Source organism: Balaenoptera physalus (assembly GCF_965194825.1).
Source record: "Balaenoptera physalus genome assembly, chromosome: 13".
Lineage (NCBI taxonomy): Eukaryota > Metazoa > Chordata > Mammalia > Artiodactyla > Balaenopteridae > Balaenoptera > Balaenoptera physalus.
The window spans coordinates 19,331,736-19,354,670 of NC_138892.1; the positions used below are offsets into that span (position 1 = coordinate 19,331,736).

The window sequence follows — 22,935 nt, forward strand, 5'->3', positions numbered from 1 at the left end:
GTAGTGCTGCTGGCTGTGAGTTCAGTGTGAATCTATCAACATATACATTAACCAAGGTGTCTTTAAGCAGAAACACACACAAGACAAGGAAGGGATTATCAGTTGTGTCCTGCATTTCCTGCAGGAGCTATGGTTCGGTACTCACTCAGAGTTCATGGTGACTTTATGGAACAGAACTGTTGCCAATAAAGAGAATCAGCTCTACTCTGCTCTCTGCTGGTCTCCCTCCTTCCTCTTTGAGGCTTCTTCTCAGTCTCCTCTGGCCTCCTCCTCCCACCCCAGAAATTGTCATGCCTTTCAGGACTCAGCTTTGACCCTCTTCCTTGGGCTCTGCCACCCTCCATGCCAACAGCCCCACATTCTGGTCTCTAGCGCCTTCCCTGTCATCCTCCCACATGGGGCTCAAACTCCTGCCCCCTGAGTCCTAGAATCACAGGATCAGTTGATACAATGTGTTTACTGTGTTCCAGGACCCATGCCAAGAGCAAGACCAACAGACTCTGTGTCTTCTGGGGGATCATTGAGAAAGACAGACAATAACAAAAAGAACAATAAATGCAATAGGTATGACTAAAGCCAAAACACAAGTGTCATGAGGCCACGTAATTAGGAACTTTAATGTAGACCAGGGGAATTGGTTAGAGGAAGTGATATTTAGACTGAGAATTGAAGACTGAGTAGGAGTTTATCAGCTGAAGAAAATGAGGGTAGTGAATGAGAGGGCCGGCCTGGTTAGAAACAGGGCTTTTGTTTTATTAGTAGATGTATCAGTATATATTTGGGGCCAGAGCTGAATTACTGGAGACAGTAAGGAAGCAGCTAAACCCTGCTCCTGTTTGCCACCCTCTTCTAGGCCCATCCATGTGATGCTTTGACTCTCCTCCAGAAGAATATTTAACAAAAGTCTTAAAACATCACTTTGAAGAGGCATTGATTACTGTTGTGTTTTGGGGGCACCAAATTATTTGTCCTGGTAATAATTCCATTTGTGGGGACTTGGTGTAAACTAAGACTGAGTGAGGAAGGCTATGCCAGGTGCTGGAGTACCATGAATGCCATCTTTGGTTGGTGGAATAATTCAAAAGCAATGTCTTCTCCTTAAAACATTTTTTTTTTTTTTGGAAGAGGGATCCTAATTGGCTGAACTAGAAATCCTTTTATTTCAAGCCAAATTGATACTCTTCCCAAAATATCTTAGTTTATTTTACTTAATGAGATCATGGTTTTATAAAAATAATTGACGATATATTCAAAGACTGAGGATCTTGTAGAACCTCAGGTCTCTTGGTAGAAGGAGAAGATGGAAAAAAGGTGCTGAGTTCAATTCCTAAGTAGACCATGGAAGCTGGGGTATGTGTGTGTGTGTGTGTGTGTGTGTATAAAACTAAATTCTGAAGTATTTACTATATCCAGGCAGCATTTCACACATTGCTTACTTGATTATCACTATAATGTTACTAGGTAGGTTTGATTATCCTTATTTTGAAAAAAATATATAGATACAGATACAGATACAGATATAGATATAGATATAGATATAGATATAGATATAGATATGAGAGTGGCAATAACTTGCCCAAGGTCTGACACAGCTGGGAAGCTGCAGAGTTACAGCTCAGATTCTCCTGCCTCTTCCCAGGAAAGCAGGGGCCCCTGGGCCACTCACGTCTAGGTTGGCATGAGCTGCCCCAGGAGGCATGTAAAGAGCACAGAGCTGTCACTGCCCCAGACTGTAAAGATGGGTGCTGTCAGGCTGAATCTGCAGGAAGGCTGAGTCAGAACCTCAAACAGGCAAGTGCAGGTGAAAGGAGGGCTCCAGAGTGAACCCTCACCTCCTTGGGTCTTTATTCAAATGACACCTTCTCAGCCAGGTCTTCTCCAATGTCCCAGGTAAGACTGAAACCCCTCCCTAACACTCCCCATAGGGACCTTTGCTCTTCTTTTTCTCCCTTACACTTTTCACCATCTAACAGAATTGTGTGGATTTTCTGTCTCCCCCCCCACTAGAAATGTGGGCTCCACAGGGCAGGGATGTTTCTTTTTTGTTGTGGTAAAAATATTTAACATGAGATCTAGTTTCTTAACAAAAATTTAAGCTTACAATACAATAATATTAACTATAGACAATATTGTACAGCAAATCTATAGAAATTAATCGTCTTACATAACTGAAATTTAATACCCATTGAACCACAACCTTCTGTTTTTCCCTCCCCACAGCCTCTGGCAACCTCCATTCAACTCTCTGCTTCTGTGTGTTTGACTCTTTTATGTACCTCGTGTAAGTGGAATCACGCAGTATCTGTCCTTTAGTGACTGGCTTATTTCACTTAGTAGAATATCCTCAAAGTTCATCCATGTGTTTGCATACGGCAGGATTTCCTTATTTTTAATGCTGAGTAACATTCCATTGTAAGTGGTAGGGATTTTTGACTGTTTTGTTCACTGCTGTATTCCCAGAGCATCATGAGTGTTCAATAAATATTTGTTGAATGAATAAAAGAATGCATGAACCTAAGAGACCATATGATAGTAAAGATTCAAAGCGGTAAGTCAGAGATGGAGCTGGGAATTGTGTCTAGAACCACCTAGAAGGCAGCTGCAGCAGGTTTGGATTATGTTACTGGGGTGGGGGTTAGGCTTTCAAATTTTACATAAGAATACAGTAAATGGACTTAGGGATTTATATCTTTCAGCTGCAAGTCAACTCAAACAAAAAGGAGGCTTTTCTTGGCTCCTATAAGTGAAAAGTTTAAGGGAAGTAGTGGAGGCACAGATGGGTCTGGGACTCAGCGTCTCATTCTCTCTCCTTCCCCCTGACTCTGGTGTCCTCTATAGTGGCCTTGCTCAGAGGCACTGGCCTCATGTCTCTTGGAGGTGGACCCCAGCACCGCCAGGCTGACACCACAGCCCAACCAGAGATTCTGTCTCTTTTCAACAGAATCAACAAAAGTTCTCTCATTGAGTCTCATTGGCTCTCATCAGGACATGGGCCCATCTCTCAGCCAGTCACTGTGGCCAGGGAAATTTGACACCCTAATTGACCGGGCCTGGTCATATGCCCACCTCTGAAGGTAGGAGCGGTGGAGTCTCCTCTTGCCTGAACCTGCAGACTGAGATGGGAGAAGGGTGCTTTACTGGAAGAATGGGAATGGATATTGAACCCCTGGCACGGTAAATGTCAACCAGAGGGACAGCTCGGTGCCTAGGATGTTACTAACTCTTGAAAATTTGTTGCAGAAATAGCAGATACCTTTTTTTCTAAATGAGAATCCATTATTATGATAATTACCAACTATCCAATGGTATTATTGTCAGCACCAGTGTTACGTACTTTATACATAGCATTTCTTTTTTTTTAAATTTTTTAACATCTTTATTGTATATATAGCATTTCAGTTAACTCTCCTCCATACCCTCCAAAGAGTTACCTGGTATTAGCCCGCCTAACGGCTGTGCAGACTACGCTCAGAGAGGTTTACTAAATTGCTTGAGGTCATTCAGCTAGGCAATGGCGGAGCGGAGTGAAGCAATGAACCCATCTCTGTCAGTTTCCAAAGCCTGTTCTTTCCCTGCATCAGCACTTAGCCCTGAAACAATGGTGCATCCATAGGCAGGGGCTTTTCTGATGTTCTTTTCACAGTCCCTACACCATTATAGAACCCTCTGGGCTTGTCTTGCTTTCAATTCTTAAGCAACAGTCGGTCTTTTTTTCCCTAATCCCTGCCCATCTTTCCGTGGAACATAACAGTGACTTTGCTTTAATGTCCTTGGAAGAGCGACAACTCTGAAAGGGCGGGAGGGACCTAGTCTGGAGCCTGAAGCTGACCCATAAATCTAAGGTAAACAGTCTCGCCTTGTCCCAGACACCGTGTACCCTGCTAGGAAACAGGCCTGCAGCCCAGAGAACAGTCACGGGTCTTTGAAGTCAGGCTTTGTTTGGTTTTTATTTGTTTTCACTGTTCAGAACACAGCTCACTCTTAGATGGTTTTCAAAAGGACCTATCGAACTAATGACTCTCAAATTATAGTGTGTCACCTGGGAGCTTATTGGAATCCAGATGCCTGGGCCCTCCCCCTCCCCACAGGTTCCGGATCTGAGGGGCAGGTCCAACGTACATACTCTAATAAGCTCCCCGTACTTTTGTTATGTCATAGCGGAAGATGCTAGGTAAGCAGATCTTGTACCTAGCATGCATTTAAGTACCTTTATAAGTTCCTAGGGGCAGAAATATCAAATCCAGCAAGTACATGCCCATTAAACAAGGGATCTCAAACTCATGGTACACATATTAAATCCACTTTAGCCAACAGGTAGAATTGCTTTAGTTTGCTTGAACTTGGATGCCTTTGTTTAGAAAGAGGATGTATTCTTCACTTGACTCAGCCTTCACCCTCCTATTATCTGTACCTGCTACTTCACACATTTCTATTACAGGCTCCTGAAGGTAAGTGAATTTCCACACTGGGTAAAGAATAGGAGATAGGAGGGCAGAAAAGCCAAGTGGTTTCCCAAAGTGAGAGGAAATCCTTGGTGCAGTGGACGAGGTGAGAGCTTGTATCCTTGCTTAACCAAGTCACATGAATGTTTGCTATATCAAGAAATGGAATTTTCCTCTTTCAAATAACTTATGAAATATGAAATCCGCTGTCGTCGGGGGCGGCAGCTCACCCACTCTGAACCCGTCTCCCCCTGCTAAGGCTCCTTCATCCTCTACTCTTGCACCTGCCCTGCTGCAGACAAATATTTCATGTCTGTATCCTAGTGGGCAGCCCATCCCTCGAGTGGAATACACGGAGGAAGAAAAGAAAACATGGGGGATAGTGTTCAGGACCCTGAAGTCCTTGTACAAAACCCACGCTTGCTACGAGCACAACCACATTTTCCCACTTCTGGAAAAGTACTGTGGCTTCCGCGAAGATAACATTCCCCAGCTCGAAGAGGTTTCTCAATTTCTGCAGAGTAAGTCCACATCAGGGTCAAAAGGTTGGCGTGGGGAGGATGGGGAGGGGAAGAAAAGTAAATTGAGGTGAGTGTGCTAATGCAGGCAGGTTGATTCTCCCCGGAAAACTGGGATCTCACTGCTGGCCTCTGCCTCCCCTCCAGCCCCCACTGTCAGTCCACTGTCATCCAAGAAAAGGTGTGGATTTTGCCATATCCATATTCCTGAAAGGATTTTTTTAATACTCAAAGCCCAAGGTGCCTCGTCAGGCTTCTTCCTGCAGCTCCTGCTACGTTACGAGCTGGCTGCAGCGTGCGTTTGTGTAAGAAAATGAGATTTGTGCACAGATACCTGAGCTCTAAGTCTATGCGTCTGGTATCTGGAATCTTGCTTTGATCCTCTCTAGTTGGGAGAAACTTCCTCAGTTTAGTCATCTGTCAAATGGAGACTGTCAGCCTTTTAGCCTTTCTCCTAGGGAAGTTGTGAGAATGAAATAAGATATTGAGTGTGCAAGCATAGCGTTACCTAGTGTTACAGTAGGTGCTCATTGAATTTGGGCTTCATTGGAATCTGAGTAACTCAGTGGGTAAATTGACCTGCCCATCTTTTCCAGGAGAGATAAGTGTTTTCCTTTCTGCCAGGTGGTGTTGACTCAGCAAAATCAAAATAAACAGACCCAACATATTAAACACCTATTATGTGCCGGGTAAAATGAGGGAAAGTGGGGATACAGACCACAGGGTTATAGAAAGAGTTTTCCGTGCTTCTGAACTATGCAGAGATGCTATGGCCAGCTCTGGGGCAAAAAGCCAGGGAAGCTACGTGGCAGGGAGGGAAGGGGTAGCTAGGATAGATTGGGAGAGTGGGCAGCTAGATGACCTTTTGAATCCCTTCCATTTAGAGTCTTTACTTCTCAGATAAAGAGAGGAGCGGGGGCCCAAGCAGAATGAACTTCAGCCTGAGGGTCTAAGGCACATAAGCGGAGGGACAAAGGGGTCTTAAAGACATTCTTTGACTAATTACCCACGTTGCTATGGCCAATAACAAGAAGAATACAACAGTAATACTAGCAGTTGGGGAGGTATAGAGTAGCAATTAAGGAAACAGACTCTGAAGCCAGACTGCTGGTAGCTATGACCTTGGGCAGGAGCCTTAACCTCTGTATGCCTCAGCTTCCCCATCTATAAAGTGGAGATAATAAGAGCATCTACCTCCTAGAGTTACGATGAGGATTAATTAGTATATATAAAGTGCTTAGAACTGTGTCTGACATGTGGTAGGTATTATATAGTGTTAGCTATTATTACCATGATCACTGCCATTACTATTCTCCTTGCAGATTTGGAACAAACTGAGAGACAGATATAGGCACCAGAGAGATGGGTGATCAAAATGTCAGCTGTAGTGCTGATAGAAGCCACTTAGAGAATGTGGTAGAGATGTGCAGCCAAAATGGATTTCCTAATATTTCACCCCTGGATTAGGTAAACTTACTTGCCAATTCATTGGTGCAGTGTGTAGTCCATTGCCTGGCCAAGAGCAGACCAGAATGAGCTCCTGTGTGGAGAGTGAAGAGAGAAAGGGCAGAGAGGGTTAAATGGAGAATATTCATTTCCTCTTCTCAAATCCTTCAATCAGAGAAGTCACTGTTCCTCATGGGGTGTCCTGTGTGAAGCACATACAGAAAAGCTAGAAGTGCTCCTTTCATACTCTTCTGTCTTGGGAAGTAGAGTGAAAATTCCCTCCCCACTCTGGAAACATGAGAAGTAGGGAATAAGCATTCCACCCTAACAAACAATAATGAAAGCTAAATTTATTGGATGTTTCCAATGTGCTAGGCTCTAAGTATTTTATACTTACTAGCTCTTCTGATTCTCAGAATAACCCTAAGAAGTATCTACCCCCATTTTGCAGATGAGAAAACTGAGGCTCAGAGAAGTGAAACTACTTGACTCAGATCACCCAGCTAGAAAGTCCTGGGGCATAGATTTGAAGCCAAGTCTGCTTGGCATCAACACCCATGCTCCTGGACAGTTGAGTGGACTGGTTCCCTGCCTAAAGGTCTTCAGGCCCTTTTGGCTCCCTGTGATCGGCTTTCAGTTTTCTTTCTCCTTTGCTTCCCAGCTTGTACTGGTTTCCGCCTCCGACCTGTGGCTGGCCTGCTTTCCTCTCGGGATTTCTTGGGTGGCCTGGCCTTTCGAGTCTTCCACTGCACTCAGTACATCAGACACGGGTCCAAGCCCATGTACACACCTGAACCGTGAGTATCGTGCTTCCGCTACCAGCTGCCAGCCATGGCGAGTGCCATCTCTCCCTGCTCCGGGTACACTGTGGGCTGGTCCACGGGACCAGTTGCCTGGATGATGACAGGACGACAAGGGAAACTCATCTCTTCTGGGGAGTTTCTCTGTCTGAATAGATTGTACTGATTGGAGATTTAGGTATCTTGTGACTCAAAGGTTCAGACCTCCTCTGAATGAGAGAATGAGAGCTCACATTCAAATTCCAAAGGGACGGTAGAAGTCAGAGCTGTGACGTGCCCAAGGGGAACGGGAACAAGTGATGGCCAGGCTGTCTCAATACCTCCTCATTCCTGAATCGCACCTAGATGATTCTAGTCTCCCTTTGCCTGGATTGTGTCTTGGCTGGAGGTAGTGAATGACTGGCCACCGTGCTTTTAGCCATCTTCTTAGTCAGATAGAACTTAAGCAATTGATAGGAAAAGTCAGCAGGATGCCCCAAATGATCTTTCCCAGCCCGCCAAGTTCATTACTATAAATCAGAAAAGACCTGTTCCTAATAAACCTGGTGCCGAAAGTGTTAAATAAATGTTAAGTTTTCTTCTCTGACCAACGGCTGCCCTCTCCAGAATAAGAGAGGACTGTTATTATTATTATCATTACTATTATTATTTAGTTCCCATGAGGAATAACTAACTGAGCATATTGTATCTGCCCAGGGATGTCAATACCGACAAGAAGACTTGGGATGGGAAGTGTTTGTGATCCACAGCTCGCTCAGGTGTATGGGAGGTGCTCGGAGGAATATTGCCTCTTTTGTTCTGCATCCCATTGGGCGTACACCTAAGACCCCCTGGCTGCCGTGCCCTGCCCTGTCCCTTACTTTTCTTTCCCCTTCTCCCTTTTCTCTTGTACCTTGTCTCAACTGATCCCAAGCTTTACACACCACTTATTCTTAGGAATGAGTTTGTAAGACTGAATGAGTTGCTTCCTTTCTTCCCACCCATTCCTCACGTAGAAAGACTGAGTCTGTCAGGGCTTATATCCCTCCTCCCCTCCAAGCTCTGTGCTTTCTGTTTTTCAGTGACATCTGCCATGAGCTGTTGGGACATGTACCCTTGTTTTCCGATCGCAGCTTTGCCCAGTTTTCGCAGGTGAGGAACTGATCTCTCTAGCCTTCTACTTACAGGGGTGAGAGCTGGACTGCTCAAGATAAATTGAATCCATGGAGGGGCCTTCATGTCCTCTGCAAGGGTAGAAACCAGGTACAGTTCTGTGATCCCATCACAGATGGGTATGTGGTCCCATGGAGCTGGCCAATTGCCAATCCCAGGGACCACAGCATGGAATTGGTGACTCAGTCATCCTCTGAATTGTGTGTTATTGACTTAGCTAATCTCACTTGTCCTACCAGGTGTAGTTTAAGAGACTTTTCATCCGTGAAATCCTCCCTGATCCCCATGCAGAAGTAACCTTACCATCTTCCAAGTTCTCCGGGCATTTTTTTCCCGTCCTCTTTAGGGCCTTTGTCACTTTCTACCCTGTCAGGCAGTCGGTTTTGTATATGCTTTAATTAAGTAAGATGGCATTTGACAAGAATCCAATGCCAATAGGCTGACTCATAGCTGACAAAGAATAAAGAGCCAGTTGCCTCGTCACCATCGTCAAAGCAGCAGGCTAGGCTTTGATTCATCTAGTACAGTGGTGAGCAGTCTCGAAAATGCTTTTTGGACGAGTGAAAGAATCCTAGTAATTCTCCCCTGGCACTGAGAGGCGGCCCTAAACCATGACTGGGTAACTGCGATCATGGGAGAGTTGGTGCTGCTGGGGGGCACATTGCCAGGCAACCCTGTGCCTGGGTCACAGAGATGTGGATCAATAAAAGCCCTTCCTGACAGTCTTCTTCCTCACAAGGAAGAATAAGGATCAAATGGAATGACCCATGAGCAAAGGCTGGGCCACGTGTGTGTGAATTTCACAAGCATTTCCCCTCAGCAGAAAGAAATAACTATTTGCACTCTTGAATGAAGAGGCTACCACTGAGTGGCTGAAACAAACTAACAAACAGAAAGCAGAATTAACTGCTTGCTAACCAAGGGAAAACTGCACTTGTTAGACACTGCCTCTCTAAACAAAGACAATGATTGCTTTTATGTGGGTTTTGGGGGATTGTGAAGTTCAGAGATTGTTGGACTTTTAGAAGTGGGAATGTTTAGAAATCAGGTAAACTTTAACTGTGGAAGTGTCACCATGGGACTGAGGCTATTTGCCGACCAGCTGACTTTCAGAAGTGCGGTTCCTGCTGCTGAGATGTCATTGATTGCTTGGGATTGCTTTCAAACCAGGATGTGTTAATATGGCCAAAGGAAGATCAGTTTTTTCCTCGGGGAATAGGAACTTTTAATTCTCATCACCAGAGGTTATTCTGCCCAATCAGAGGCCAAGTGGCGGTTCTCCCCAGGCCGTTTCCATTTTGGGGACTTCCCACAGAAGACAGGACAATTACCTGAGTCAGCAGACAGAAGCTACGGGGTCATCAGTGTTCACGGTTCCAACTTTGACCCGGAGAGTTCCAAGGCAGGGAGTCATTTTGAGTTCCCTGAGCATATTCCTTTTTGATCTAAAAGCAGGACACTGGAGTGCAGGATGGGGTGGGGATGAAGCACTTTGGGCCCCTTGTTTTAGGCAAGATCTGGGCTCACCAAGAATGGTGACTATTGAGAACAGGGCACTCTTTCAACATTGCATTTGTCTATGACTTCTGTTCGATTCAGGACTGCGGCATGGCTGGGCTGGGTGGATGGAACACAGATGGGGAAGGGGCAGGAGAGTGGAGCCAGGCTAAGTCAGTGTCTGAATTTGATTCACTCTAAATCAGACAGCATTTTCTTTGCATGTAATGGGCTTGGCCAGGGAGGGATACAGAGACGAAGACCATGTAGCCTCTTGCTTCCAAGTGGGCCCGGTCCTTGGTCCTTCTCTCTGTCTGCTTTAAGTACCATCCAATCTCATGGCTTTAAGTACCATCTCCACTCTGATGATGAACACATTTATATATCTAGCCCAGACTTCAATCCCAAAACTGAGACTTACATATCCAACCATCTACTCAATATCTCTGCTTGGATGTCCGATGGACATCTCTATTCATCCTGTCCAAAATGGAATTCCTGATTTTCCCACTCAAACCTTCTCCACCCACAGCTCTCCCTATATTAGTTCATGGCAACTCCATCCTTCCAGTTGCTCAAACCTAAAGCATTATTGACTCCTCTCGGATATACCCCACAATCAATCTTGCATAAAATTCTGTGTTTTACCTCCAAAATATGTAGAATCTGACCATTGCCCATCACATCCACTGCTACCAATTTCATCTCAGCCCTATCGCTTCTCATGCTGGTGACTGCAGTAGCCTCCTAACTGGTCTTTATGCCTCTACACTTGACCCCCTACAGTCAATTCTCACACAGCAGTCAGAGTGAATCTTTCATGGCACAAATCAGATCTTGCCACCCTTCTGTTCAAAACCCTGCCTTGGCTCCCCATTTTGTTGAGAGGAGAATCCTAAGCTCTAAAATAGCCAAGAAATTCCTACGTGATTGAGCTGCAGATCCCTCTTTGCTATCACCTGCTGCCCCTGCCCCTTACTCTGCTCTAGCCACAGTGGTCCTTCCCCGTTATTTGAACCAACCGACACTGCCCCTCCTTAACGAGCTTTTTCACGGGCTGTACACTTGGCCTGCACAATGCTCTTCCCTCAAATATCAGCAATGCCAACAACCTCTCTTCCATCAAGCCTTTGCTCAGATATCACCTTCCCAATGATGCTTACCCGGGAAGCTTATTTAAAATCCCAGCCTCCCCATCCCACCCCTGCTTTCCTGGTACTCCGGATCCCCCTTGTTCCTTCCTCCTTTTGTTTTTTCTTTCCAAAGAACTTACCACCTTGTAACATACCTATGTATATGCTCATTATTACTGTCTTTTGCTATCCACTTAGACACTATTTACAAGGTCAAGGATCTTGATCATTTGGTACACTGCCTGCCACATAGAAGGCATTCGATAAATATTTTTGGAATGAATAAATGCATATAGTAGGAAACAAACATATATATTTGTATATATACGCTATGTCTGATACAAGGTAGGCTGGAGCAAATGCTGTAAAAGAGACAGAGACCACTAGGTGATCCTGGATTTGGAGCTGTGATGACAGGTGGTCCATGACATCTCAGACTCTCCAGCTATGTATATACCTGGACAGATGTCAAGCACTTCTCTGCAAGTCTCCTGTGGTGTCTTCAGGATACATGATTAAGTCTCATCTAGTGCTCCAGGAATGTTCCACTTGAACTATGGAAGAATAATCAGGACATGAAACTTTAGATGCCACCTACCGTGTGACCTTGAGCAGGTCCTCTCCCTTCTCTGTGCCTCCGTTTTCTCTTTTGCAAAGTGAATACAAAGGACCAAGTGATGGATAAAGGCTTCGCTCATTCTAGAGATCTGTGATTTTATGAAATGTGGTCAAGGAAGATTTGACAGAACAATGAGAGTCTATCTGGGTTCTTCTGAAGGCATCTAGCCACCCATCCCTTTCCTGTGGTGAAGTACGAGATTGGACCCGAGGGTAAAGGTTGAAGATTGGCAGATCCCAGCCATGCGAGTGACTTTGTTTCTCCACAATTACAGGAAATCGGCCTCGCCTCTCTGGGTGCCCCTGACGAGTACATTGAGAAACTCGCAACAGTAAGTTCTCTCTCTTCCTGGCGGATGGTGGCAGTGCCTCAGGTCTTTGAAGCTTTGCTCCTTCCCTGAAAGCCAGGTCATTTGCGGAAAAAAAATCAGAATGCCCTGGGTTACATTTTCACAAGTGACATTTCACATTTTGACTTCTTAATGGTTCGATTGTGAAATCAACTGCATGCAGACATTTAATTTTAAACAGTGTCTTGAAAACACCAACAGGCTATAATGATAGTCCTTGAGAACCCCCTTACGTGGGTGGGAAGTAGTCTGGATTCACAGCTTTGAAGAGGGAATATTTACCCTCTACCTTTACACTGGAGCCAGCATTAGGATCTTTCCTTTCTCAGACACAAGGTAGAAAAGGGGGTGGGCTTTCCCCTTCTAACTGAACACTTCCTTCCCCAGTGGATGTGATAACTCATCCACTGAAGCCATGGAGGCAGTGACTCGGCACAGCAGGGCTTTCCTTCCTACAGACCCCTTTCCAACTTGCGTGCATCCCTCCCCAGCCTCTAAGCCACATTTCTTATAATGTGCTCAGCTGGGAAGATGAGAAATAAAACTTTATAATGGAATTAGGGACCGCAAATGAATGCAAATATATCATGAAGATGTATCAGTTTAGAAGTTTATGAATTCAGTTTATCAGAAGGCCAAAAACTCCCAGATTCTTTCTCACTGACCAGCTGCTCTGAGACCCTGGGCAAGTGGCTTTTGCTTCCTCATCTCTAAAAATAGATACAATCGTTTATATTCTGCCCATCTCAAAAGTATATCATGAGGGTCTTGAGGGCCTGAAGAGTTAAATTTGTGTGAATGTGAGTTTTTAAATGCCAGATGCTATAGTGATACAAAAAGCAACTTTCAAAGAAAACTGCAGAGCTTGATAGAATCTCTCACTTGTAAGAAAAAAAGAAACTCAAATGCAGAGCATCATGTTACTTGCTGTAACAATGATAAAAGTACTCATTACCAACATAGCTTCTCAAAAAAAAAATCTTATTATTGATATACTGAGCTGGAGACAGTCTTGGGGTCCTTGCTCTGCCCTTGAGATGCTGTGCCACTGTATGCATGTAACTTGACCTCTCTGGGCTAAAGACTTCTCATCTGTATGTGCGGAGGTCAGACTAAGTTCTGACAGCCTTTGCAGGTTTAGCATTCTCTAGTGCAATAAACGGACTTAACTAGAAACCCACGCCTAATTCTCCAAGACTGTGGCGATCTCTAGCACTAACTGGGCCTTGGCTTTCTCTTGGCCCTATTCAGTAGGGTGGTGCCAGAATTCCAGGACCTTATTGCCCAGGCCATTTATCTAGGGCACGTTGCACTGGGAGCTATTGAAAGAAAAGGATTTGGTTATTTGGGAGGGTAAGTGCAGTGATTGACAGGGTTTTAACACAGATTGTTGGATGGTGGGGATATTAAATAATAACCTCCGAACTGAGAAGGAACTTTGAGGCCAAAAAAAGGAAGCAGGAAACTCCATAAAATGCAACAATGAAGTTTATTGTGGGTAACTTACACACAGGCAGGGCCAGGCGGACAACATCCAAAGGCATTTGCAGCCGCACTCTGCGCCACGAGAAGGGTGCAGGGGGATTTAAAGGGGCCAAAGCTAAAGATAGAATCTGACTACTAAGGGAGAAGCATGTCTGCTCCGTCAGGAGCCAGGGTTTTTTCATCCCCCCAGGGGGGTCTCATGACCATTATTCCTCATGAGCCATTAACCATCTGCATCAGCAAAATTTTTTATATCAGGTGAAGTTTTTATATCAGATGAAGGCAAGGGTAAAAGTAGATGAGGAACTTGTCTGGCGCATTCCTTGTGAATAGGCTAAAGCTCAGTCTTGCAGAAAGGGGAGGGGTTAGGACTGCAGGCTTAGATGGAGCTGACAAAATGGAGTCAGTGTGGTTCAGCCACACAGATGATAAGATGCCCCCTCACTGATTCTATCATGACCCAATCCCCTACCTCCCCCTGTGGAGCCTGATGGGATTGTCTGGTAACTCCAGCCAACTTAGGGGAGCATCTCACTCTAGCTGATGCCATGGAGAAGAAGGCAAAAGGGGTGGAGGAGTTCCTGTCATAGAGAGAGTTGCTTGTTGGGAGTATCCGCTGGGGGCTTCCTCAGTACTCCTCCACTGCTTCCCATCACATCTTGCATTCAGCCAACTCTTGATTCAACAGGTGACTGGATAGGGTAAGACATAGGACACAAAACCATGACCCCAGGTCATGCTGATTCAGAGAACAGACCTGCACAAACTCCCACCTGGGCAGTCCTGTCCTTGGCCCTGGGCCATCTGCTGCCTTTCCTTTCCTTGGGGTGTGCTCTCAACTTGACGTTCCATTTCAGATTTACTGGTTTACTGTGGAGTTTGGGCTCTGCAAGCAAGGAGACTCCATAAAGGCATATGGTGCTGGGCTCTTGTCATCCTTCGGTGAATTACAGGTATGACCCTAACAGAAACCAAGGATGGATCTGAAAGTGGTGGGTACAGCAGACCATTCTTTTTCTCTTTGCGCTGTTGAAACCCATTTGTATTCACTTTGAAATTCAACCTGGGGGCTTCTCCTCAAGTGATTGATCTCTTAGCGGCTATGATTTGGTCATGACTGTGGGTGTTAGAGGTAGTACACAGGTCTCCAGTGCAGAGGGGCCTCCTGAGCCCAAGGTTGAACTGTACATTGGGATATATGCAAACACATGCCAGAAAATGTGGTTGGCTCCCACACTGTCTATTGATCACCTTACTTGAAAATGGGTGGGGTAAAATACTCCTTTCTATCTTGACTGCTGGCTTTCGATGAGTTATAAAGGTTATCTAGTATATGCAAAATAATTTAGTTTACTGCATTTGGGCTGGGGTGTGGAAGGAATCAGGATGAGATGGGAGGGGATGCACAAATGGCCTCTGGGATGCGGCAGGGACCACCAGCCCTGATTTAACCATGAAAACTTTCCATCTGGGACCTGCAGTATTGCTTGTCAGGCAAGCCAAAGCTCCTTCCTCTGGAACTGGAGAAGACCGCTCTCCAGCAGTACACAATCACCGAGTTCCAGCCCCTGTATTACGTGGCTGAGAGTTTTAACGATGCCAAGGAGAAAGTGAGGTGAGGTGGCGACCAAGGTGGGTCAACAGCTCTTGGGACCTCCTGATTTGCCCTAGTGCCACTGATGTGTGGGTGGCCTGGAGAGGGGACTCCAATGCCTAGAGCAAGGGCGTGCATCAGACCGCGTTATCTCCCCAGCCTCCCCACCTTTGTCTCTTTCCACTGTCTGTTGAGAGAAGTTCTTTCCTTCGCGGGACCCTGTTTCATAGCTTACTGGCTGAGCTGTGCCGACCCCTGCAGACAAGCCTGCCACCCGGTCCTTGCTCACTGCGGCCACCCGTCCACACCTGAACTCTCCTGTGTACAGGGCGGCCACAGAGGTCCCCCCACCGAGCAGCGCTAGAAGTCTTCTAACCTGGGGAAGTCCCTGTCACTTTATTCTCCCAGATACTTGCATAACGCGCTCCCTCTCCTCCTTCCAATCTTCACCGGCATTTAACGTTCTCTGTGTGTCTTTCTCTAACCAGCTTATTTACAGTCACGACCCAGCCCTTTCCCGCCAGCACTCCTTATCCCCTTCTGTGATTTATTTTTCTCCTTAGCGCTTACTAATGTCTAAACCCTTGTATGATTTAAGGTCCACGAGGATAGGGATGTTTGTCCTCTCTGTTTCCTGCTCTTTCCCTGACCCTAGCACAGTGCCTGACACAGTAGGCCCTCAGTAAAGAATTAGCGAATGTGCCAGTCTCAGAGGCAGTTTAGCAAGAGGCTGATGGAGTGGTACCAGGACTCTAAGACTCTCAGGCCTCCGCGATGATGGCCCTGCCATCAACCTGCTTGAGCCACTCTGCTCCCAGCAGGAGGTAGGCCAGGCAGAGGGTCTACCAGCACAGGGTAACCATGATACCATTTTTTACCACTTTTTTTATACCTTATCAGTGATGGATAATAAACTTAAGGCATATAGGCCTCTGGGATCCTATGAAGCTGGGCACGTCAGCTTTCAATGCACTGGGCTTAGGTAAGCAAAGGCAAAATGCTAGCCTACAAATGTGCTTTGTTTGGCCCCAGATGACTCCCTCTACCCACTTTCTCCAGGGCCCTCAAGTCCTTCCTGCCATTCTTTTCCAGTTTTGTCCTAAACTTCTACCCTTACTGGGAGGCTAGTCTTCCTCTATCCCTAAAGGCTCCACTCTGCCATTCCTGGGGCCCCTTTAGGGTTATGGATTTTAGTGGATTCATGAATGATTCCACCTAGGTAATTATAGTAACAGGTAAGATGCCTGGCACCTATTTTGTACCAAACGCTGTTCTAAGTGCTTTTCAGGTATTAATTCCTTTAATCATAAAATAAGACTACAAAGTTTGCAGATGGGGGTGCAGAAACATAGAAAAGGTAAGCAACTCACCCAAGGTCGTACAGCTGGTAAGTGGCTAGCCCAGGGTTTGGACCCAGGCAGTGGGGCTTAGAGCCAGTACTCTTAACCGCTGTGTCACACCGGGATCCCACGTGTACAGGCCCTTCTGGAGACGACTCCGTAACCCAGGAAGTGATCAGCCCCAGGCCAGCAGGGAAGGCCTTGCCAGCACATGGGCCTCTCAGGTCTTTGAAATCCCACCTGCTAGTGTCCAGGACCCGGAGGAGACACCCACAAAAGCTCCCATCTGCTGAGAGGTGGCTCGAAGAGCCAACGAGAGTTCTAAAGAACAAGGTTCAAAAGAGGAAGGGATCTGAGCATCTCCGGGATACCCTCAGATCATCCCAGCTAAAAGAAACCAGTGCCAACCATTTTCAGTTTCAAGATTTAGTTCTAGCAGAGATGAGGCTGAGTTTGGTCACACACACACTCCTTGGCCAGGCGAGGACTGGGCCTGAGACTGGCAGCCCAGTTGATGTAGCTCCAGTGGAGGAGAGGTAGATTCTCCAAAGCAAAAACGAGGTGCGCTATGGGAATAAGAGGGGAGAGGTGAAGAGCAGGAAAGTCACAGGTATGTACTACCTGGTTCGCGTCACCGTCTGGGCTGAGAAAGCTCTTTTCAAAGAAGAGAGGGAGAGGGGTACTTACCCATTTATTCTTCGTGCATCCCCAGTCACTATTAAAAGATAATAGCTAACACTCACATAGTGCTCTGGTTCCAATTTTATGGAAGAATAAAGAAAGCGAGGTGCAGAGGAGCCCCTTGCCTGTGCCACAAGGGCTGCGATTGGCAAAGGCAGGATTGGAGCCCAGCAGTCTGGCTCTGGAACTTGGGTTTCCGGCCACTATGCCGCACCGCTCTTGCCAAACTTGGAGAACCCTACTAGTCTCCCTTATAACTGTCTTCTCAGTACGGCAGCTTCTATTCTCACCAGAAGCCAATTAGAAGTATCATTTGTGATGTCTTTTTGCATTTTATAAGCCATCTGGGAATATCTCCTTAATGATGTTGCTTCCTATGTTTCATAAAGCCCTCATGGTGCATTCCTCCCAGACCCAGGAATGGTGCATCGGGGAGGCATGGACGTGAAGGGCCCAGGCCAGAGTCAGACTACCTGTGTCCTTTCCCAGCTTCTAATGTATTGCCTGCATGACCTTGGTAGTCACTTAGCTTCCCCAAGCCTCAGTTTCCTCATCTGTAAAATGGGAATAGTAATGGTACCTTCCTCCTAAGGTTTTTTGTATTTTTTTTTTAATTTATTTATTTATTTTTATTTATGGCTGTGTTGGGTCTTCGTTTCTGTGAGAGGGCTTTCTCTAGTTGTGGCAAGCAGGGGCCACTCTTCATCGTGGTGCACGGGCCTCTCACTATCACGGCCTCCCTTGTTGCGGAGCACAGGCTCCAGACGCGCAAGCTCAGTAATTGTGGCTCACGGGCCCAGCTGTTCCGCGGCATGTGGGATCTTCCCAGACCAGGGCTCGAACCCGTGTCCCCTGCATTGGCAGGCAGACTCTCAACCACTGCGCCACCAGGGAAGCCCACCTCCTAAGGTTTTTATGAAGACTAAGTTAGTGATATTAGTTGTGAAGAGTATAGCACAGTTAGGACTTGCTATAGTTCTTGGGACGTAGGAGGCTCTTGACCCATTTTTTTTCTATAACATTTTTTGGCTGGATTTTACTTACTCTTCTTATTTTATTTCATGATAAGAATTTTGACCTTATTATATTGTATGCTTTTATGGTAGGCTACTTCTGACTTTTTGGAGGTAGGTGCGAAAGTGTGTTTGTATATACACATAAGACACACCAACTGCACACAAAGGCTTCCCAAGAGGACCTCACTAAAGTTCCATTTCACTTCTCAGCCTGGTTCTAAAGCCCCTGTTCTAGTGAGGTTTCAGTGCTACCAAGAGCCAAATGAAATGCAATGGAAAAATCTTTAAAAATTATTTCTCCCCAAACGGTACCCTTCACTTAGATCTATGGGTTTGGTTTCAGGAACTTTGCTGCTATAATCCCACGGCCCTTCTCAGTTCGTTATGACCCATACGCCCAGAGGATTGAGGTCTTGGACAATACCCAGCAACTTAAGATTTTGGCGGACTCCATCAATAGTAAGTAATTTACACCCTTTGAGGCCATTCTCCCGTAAATAGAGGATTGTGTCTTCTTACCTTCACCATAGGAACAATAAGAGATGTATTAAATATTTAATTAAGAAGAAAAGCATCTCCAGGGAAGCCACTGATTTACTGAAAGAGAAAAACTTGGCCAAAAGGCCAGAATTGCCTTGCGTGTCCTTTCTCCTTTGACCTTCCTAGATTCCACCCCACCTCCTAGCATCACACCACCTTTCCACTCTGGCTTGTCGCTGCCACGTTCCTCTTTCTCCTTTGCGTCTTGACCCCTTTCCCTCTAAGTGCCCACTGGATCTTGCTCTGCCTGGAATACCAACCCCTAAGGAATAGGTTCTATCTACTTTATCAACCATAAAGTAGCGCATCTACTGACCTTTTATTCTTCCTGGACAATGAGGATGTTATCATAGTTGCTCTTAAAAAATCACAGTGTTATTTGTTCATCGCCCGATTTTTTTCTCGCCTTCAAACTCCCCTCCAGCAACATCCACCATGCTTTCCCCTGGGCCCTGGCCTTCGCCCGTACAGTTCTTGTTTGAAATAGTCTCCTTACCACTCTCATTTAGCTGTCCCAACCCCAGTTCATCTTTTAATCATTCATAGATATCTCTTCTGATAGGAAGACTGGTTTGGGTGTCCCTCCTACATCTTGGCATTCCCACAGATCCCTCTCTCAGAGCATTTATCATTATATTTTTTATAATTTGGTAATTGTTTACTTGTCTCCCCAACTAGACCTGAGCAGAGGGCCATGTCAGGTTTGCTGTCAAACCCCTAGCAGTTAGCCCTATTCCTAAAAATCATATTAGGTACTCAAGAGCTATTGAATAAATGGCTAAAACCACCAAAGGATCAAGCCTAAAGGGAGGAGCTCTAGGCCAAGTGGAGGTTTCTATCTCAAACAATGCTAACAAAGACCAAAAGGGCAGGTGGGCTTGAAGTATCCCTCTCATACCCCTCTTATGTTGCCTGAGGCCACTTCTAATATGTAGAGCTAGCCCATTATAGTCATTCCTCCTTAGGTATGGCCCCCTGCAGTCAGCCATCTTGAAAAAGCCCAAGGCTGATTCTCCCCCATAGACACCGTTTGGACACTCAGCTGGAACAGGTCTGCTCACCAAAGAAGCCAGCCAAGGGCTCTGGAGGCTGGGGTGTGAGATAGGAGGGTCAGGCCATAGCTGTTTTCTCTCTCTTTCTCATTTCCCCTGAGGAAGCAAAAATAACTCCATAGGCTATTGTTTATAAGGAAATTTTTTAAATCACAGAATAACAAATTTAGAAACTGAAGGGTTCTTAGAGCTATGTGACCTAATATAAGGCCTCATCACTGCTCTATACTTTCCTCAGGATCTAGGAAGGAGTGAGACTGGTCTGTCTCCAAGGTCCCTTCCACTTCTATGAAGAGTCTATGTCCCTGTGGGCCCTTGGCATGTGAGAACATGTCATGAATGGAAGCAACTCCATTGTACCTTCCTTAGTCCAGTGGTCTGGCAATCTAGGCTGACTTACCTGCTTAGACCATGCCTTCTCAAACCTAGTGTCTCTTAGAATCACTTGGAGAGCTAGTTAGAAATTAATAGTCCTGAGTCATATCCCCAGACTAAATTCACTGAATGTGTGACATGACTCAGGAGTTTGTATTTGTAATAAGGCCCCAGGTGATTCTGACACAGCGGGTTTGTGTGGCTTAGGTTCTGTGGCTTAGCTCCTTGCAAGCATCTATGGTTGGTCATGTAAAAGAGAAACAGAACAGCTAGTGATTTCCTGGGGAGAAAACGATTAACTCCTTCCCTGAGAAACAGCCTATGGAAAAGGGAAACTAATTACATTAATAGCTCTAGTGCTTCCTACAACTTGGAATCGCCTATAACAGCTCAAATCCTATCACCCTAACTAAGCTGCCAGCTCCTTGAAGGTTGCGGTGGTACCTAGTATAGCCACACACCCCACTGATCCCCTAGTGTTTTACACACAGTGGACACTTGAAGCATGTTTGTTCATGGTATGAGTGGCTCCTTTGTTTTTCTTTGTAGGTGAAGTTGGAATCCTTTGCAGTGCCCTCCAGAAATTAAAGTGAAGCCATGCACTGAACCTGATCCGTCAACTTGAGAATCTGTTGATGGAAATCCAACTACTTCTTTCATCTGAAAAAGTCTGAAAAGCAAACCTTAATTCAAAATAACAGCCTGGAATCCTTTCTAGAACAAGATAGAGGATCAACAAATAAATCAAAATAATCTGAAATGACAGCATGTTAATACATACCCAAAAGCATAATAGTAGATCTTTTGGACTCATCTTTGATTTAGAGATGATAATCCCATACTCTCAGTTGAGTTAAAAATCAATAACCTGTCACATTTCATCAGAGTTAATGAAAATTCGGGACCTGCTTCATTCAACCTTCCTAAATACTTTTGTTATTTGCTCTAGAGAATTCCTAAAGGAGTATATATCACTCGTTGTGAAACACAAGTCTGTCAGAATTGAATTAACACCTTTATTGGAGTATAACTGCTTTACAATGGTGTGTTAGTTGCTGCTGTGTAACAAAGTGAATCAGCTATACGTATACATATATCCCCATATCCCCTCCCTCTTGAGCCTCCCTCCCACCCTCCCTATCCCACCCCTCTAGGTGGTCACAAAGCACCGAGCTGACCTCCCTGTGCTATGCGGCTGCTTCCCACTAGCTATCTGTTTTACATCTGGTAGTGTATTTATGTCCATGCCACTCTCTCACTTCATCCCAGCTTCCCCTTCCCCTTCCCCATGTCCTCAAGTCCATTCTCTATGTCTGCGTCTTTATTCCTGTTGCAAAAGTCATTTTCTATTTCAGGGAACTATGATTCTAATTACTGCTTTGTTATTTTGCCTGTGGAGATTTTCTTTAATTCAGGAGCCTATTAAAATAGTTATAAATATTAAAGTTTAAAGTGTAAAATCAAAATATTTCTGCATGCTTTATTGTAATCATAAATGCTGCTGTGGAGAGGAGTAGAACTCCCCATCTAACTCCTGCAACGTGCAGTGTCATTCTCCAGTTGATTGTCAAGTCTGTTTTTGGAGACATTTTGAAGACCCTTAAGATGCAATAGATGTTAATTAAAAGCCTGGCTGGTAGATATTCAGTAACTATTCATTGAATGAATAGAGGAATGCATTATTAAACATCAAATCTTCAACAAACGTGAGAATTTTATTATGTTTAAAAAAACTTTAGGGGTTACACAATTTTGTAGTTTCAAATATTTCTTGGAATGAAATAGTCCTCTCATTGCCCTTAGAAATATATTACCTGGATAAACTTGTGTTGAAAGAATGATCAGATTCTCAGATTTCCGACCCATCTCAGGGGCTCATTGTGATAATCCAAGTCCAGTCAACAGATTTTTACTTTTATTGGTTGTGCATTTTACATGAACACACAAATATGAGAAACAGTGGGGAGAGTAGCAATGCCTTAAAAGCTTTGCTTTAAATTTTCACACCACTCTACCGTATTATTTTGAAAATAGTTAAAGGATTTTTGTAATACTTCTTCAAGTGTGATTCTCAGACCAGTTGTATCATCAGCAACAGTAAACCCTAGGTGCCATCCCAGCTTACCCAAATAGAATATCTGGGGATAGGACACAGAGACCTGTGTTTTTAAGTACCTCAAGCAATTCTTTTATGCTCAGTCAAATCTACTGGGTACATCAAGTTTGAGAAAACCTGACTTCTGGTGGTCAGTTCTGCCACTTGCCAATTATGTCACCTTACATAAGTCACTTCGCCTCTTTGGACCTCAGTTTAACTCTAACAATGAGGCATTAAACTGGATGACTCAAGATCCCTTCCAGCCTTGAAATACATTTCACATGCTAACATGTGTCTTTAAACAGCTGTCCCTAATGTATTAATAGGGTGTAATAATACCTGCCTAAGTATGCCAGCAGGGTGGAAAGAGCAATTTGGTCTGAATGTGTCTGAGGGTTCATTGCTTTGAAGCTGGGATTTTCTTGTCTGTATGTATTTCCTCATGCCTTTGAAGAACCCATTGACAAGCACTGATTCTAAAAGTGGAAGCAGACTTTTTCTCTGGTGTTCTTTTAGTGCCCAAATACTCTGCAAAGGGACTGTTTTGATAAATGTTTCTTTACATTAAGTGCAAATTAGAAAATTTCTTGACTCTGGAACTGAAATATTATATAGTATTTTAGACTGGATATTTTATTTTATAGTGATTTTTAGTCCTACTGAAGATAATTTAGTGTGTTCTAAGTCAAAGCTTAGGTTTAGGTTGTAATTTTGGCAGGAAGAAATTACACACTGAATGGAAGATATAGTCTCCGAAATTTTCATGTGTTACTCAGTACTTTTTATCTAGGTATAAAA

General features: G+C 44.9%; 1 protein-coding gene across 1 annotated transcript in view; it reads left to right on the forward strand.

Moving 5' to 3' along the window:
* Positions 1-21,505, forward strand: part of PAH (phenylalanine hydroxylase) — a 72,492-nt gene extending 50,987 nt beyond the window's left edge. Inside the window, exons 6-13 of the mRNA XM_082419473.1 lie at positions 4,767-4,963; positions 7,068-7,203; positions 8,268-8,337; positions 11,882-11,938; positions 14,299-14,394; positions 14,923-15,056; positions 18,416-18,531; positions 20,589-21,505. Of these exons, the coding sequence (XP_082275599.1) occupies positions 4,767-4,963; positions 7,068-7,203; positions 8,268-8,337; positions 11,882-11,938; positions 14,299-14,394; positions 14,923-15,056; positions 18,416-18,531; positions 20,589-20,632 (850 nt within the window). The 3' untranslated portion in view covers positions 20,633-21,505. The remainder of the gene's footprint in view (positions 1-4,766; positions 4,964-7,067; positions 7,204-8,267; positions 8,338-11,881; positions 11,939-14,298; positions 14,395-14,922; positions 15,057-18,415; positions 18,532-20,588) is intronic.
* The last annotated feature ends 1,430 nt before the right edge of the window (positions 21,506-22,935 follow it).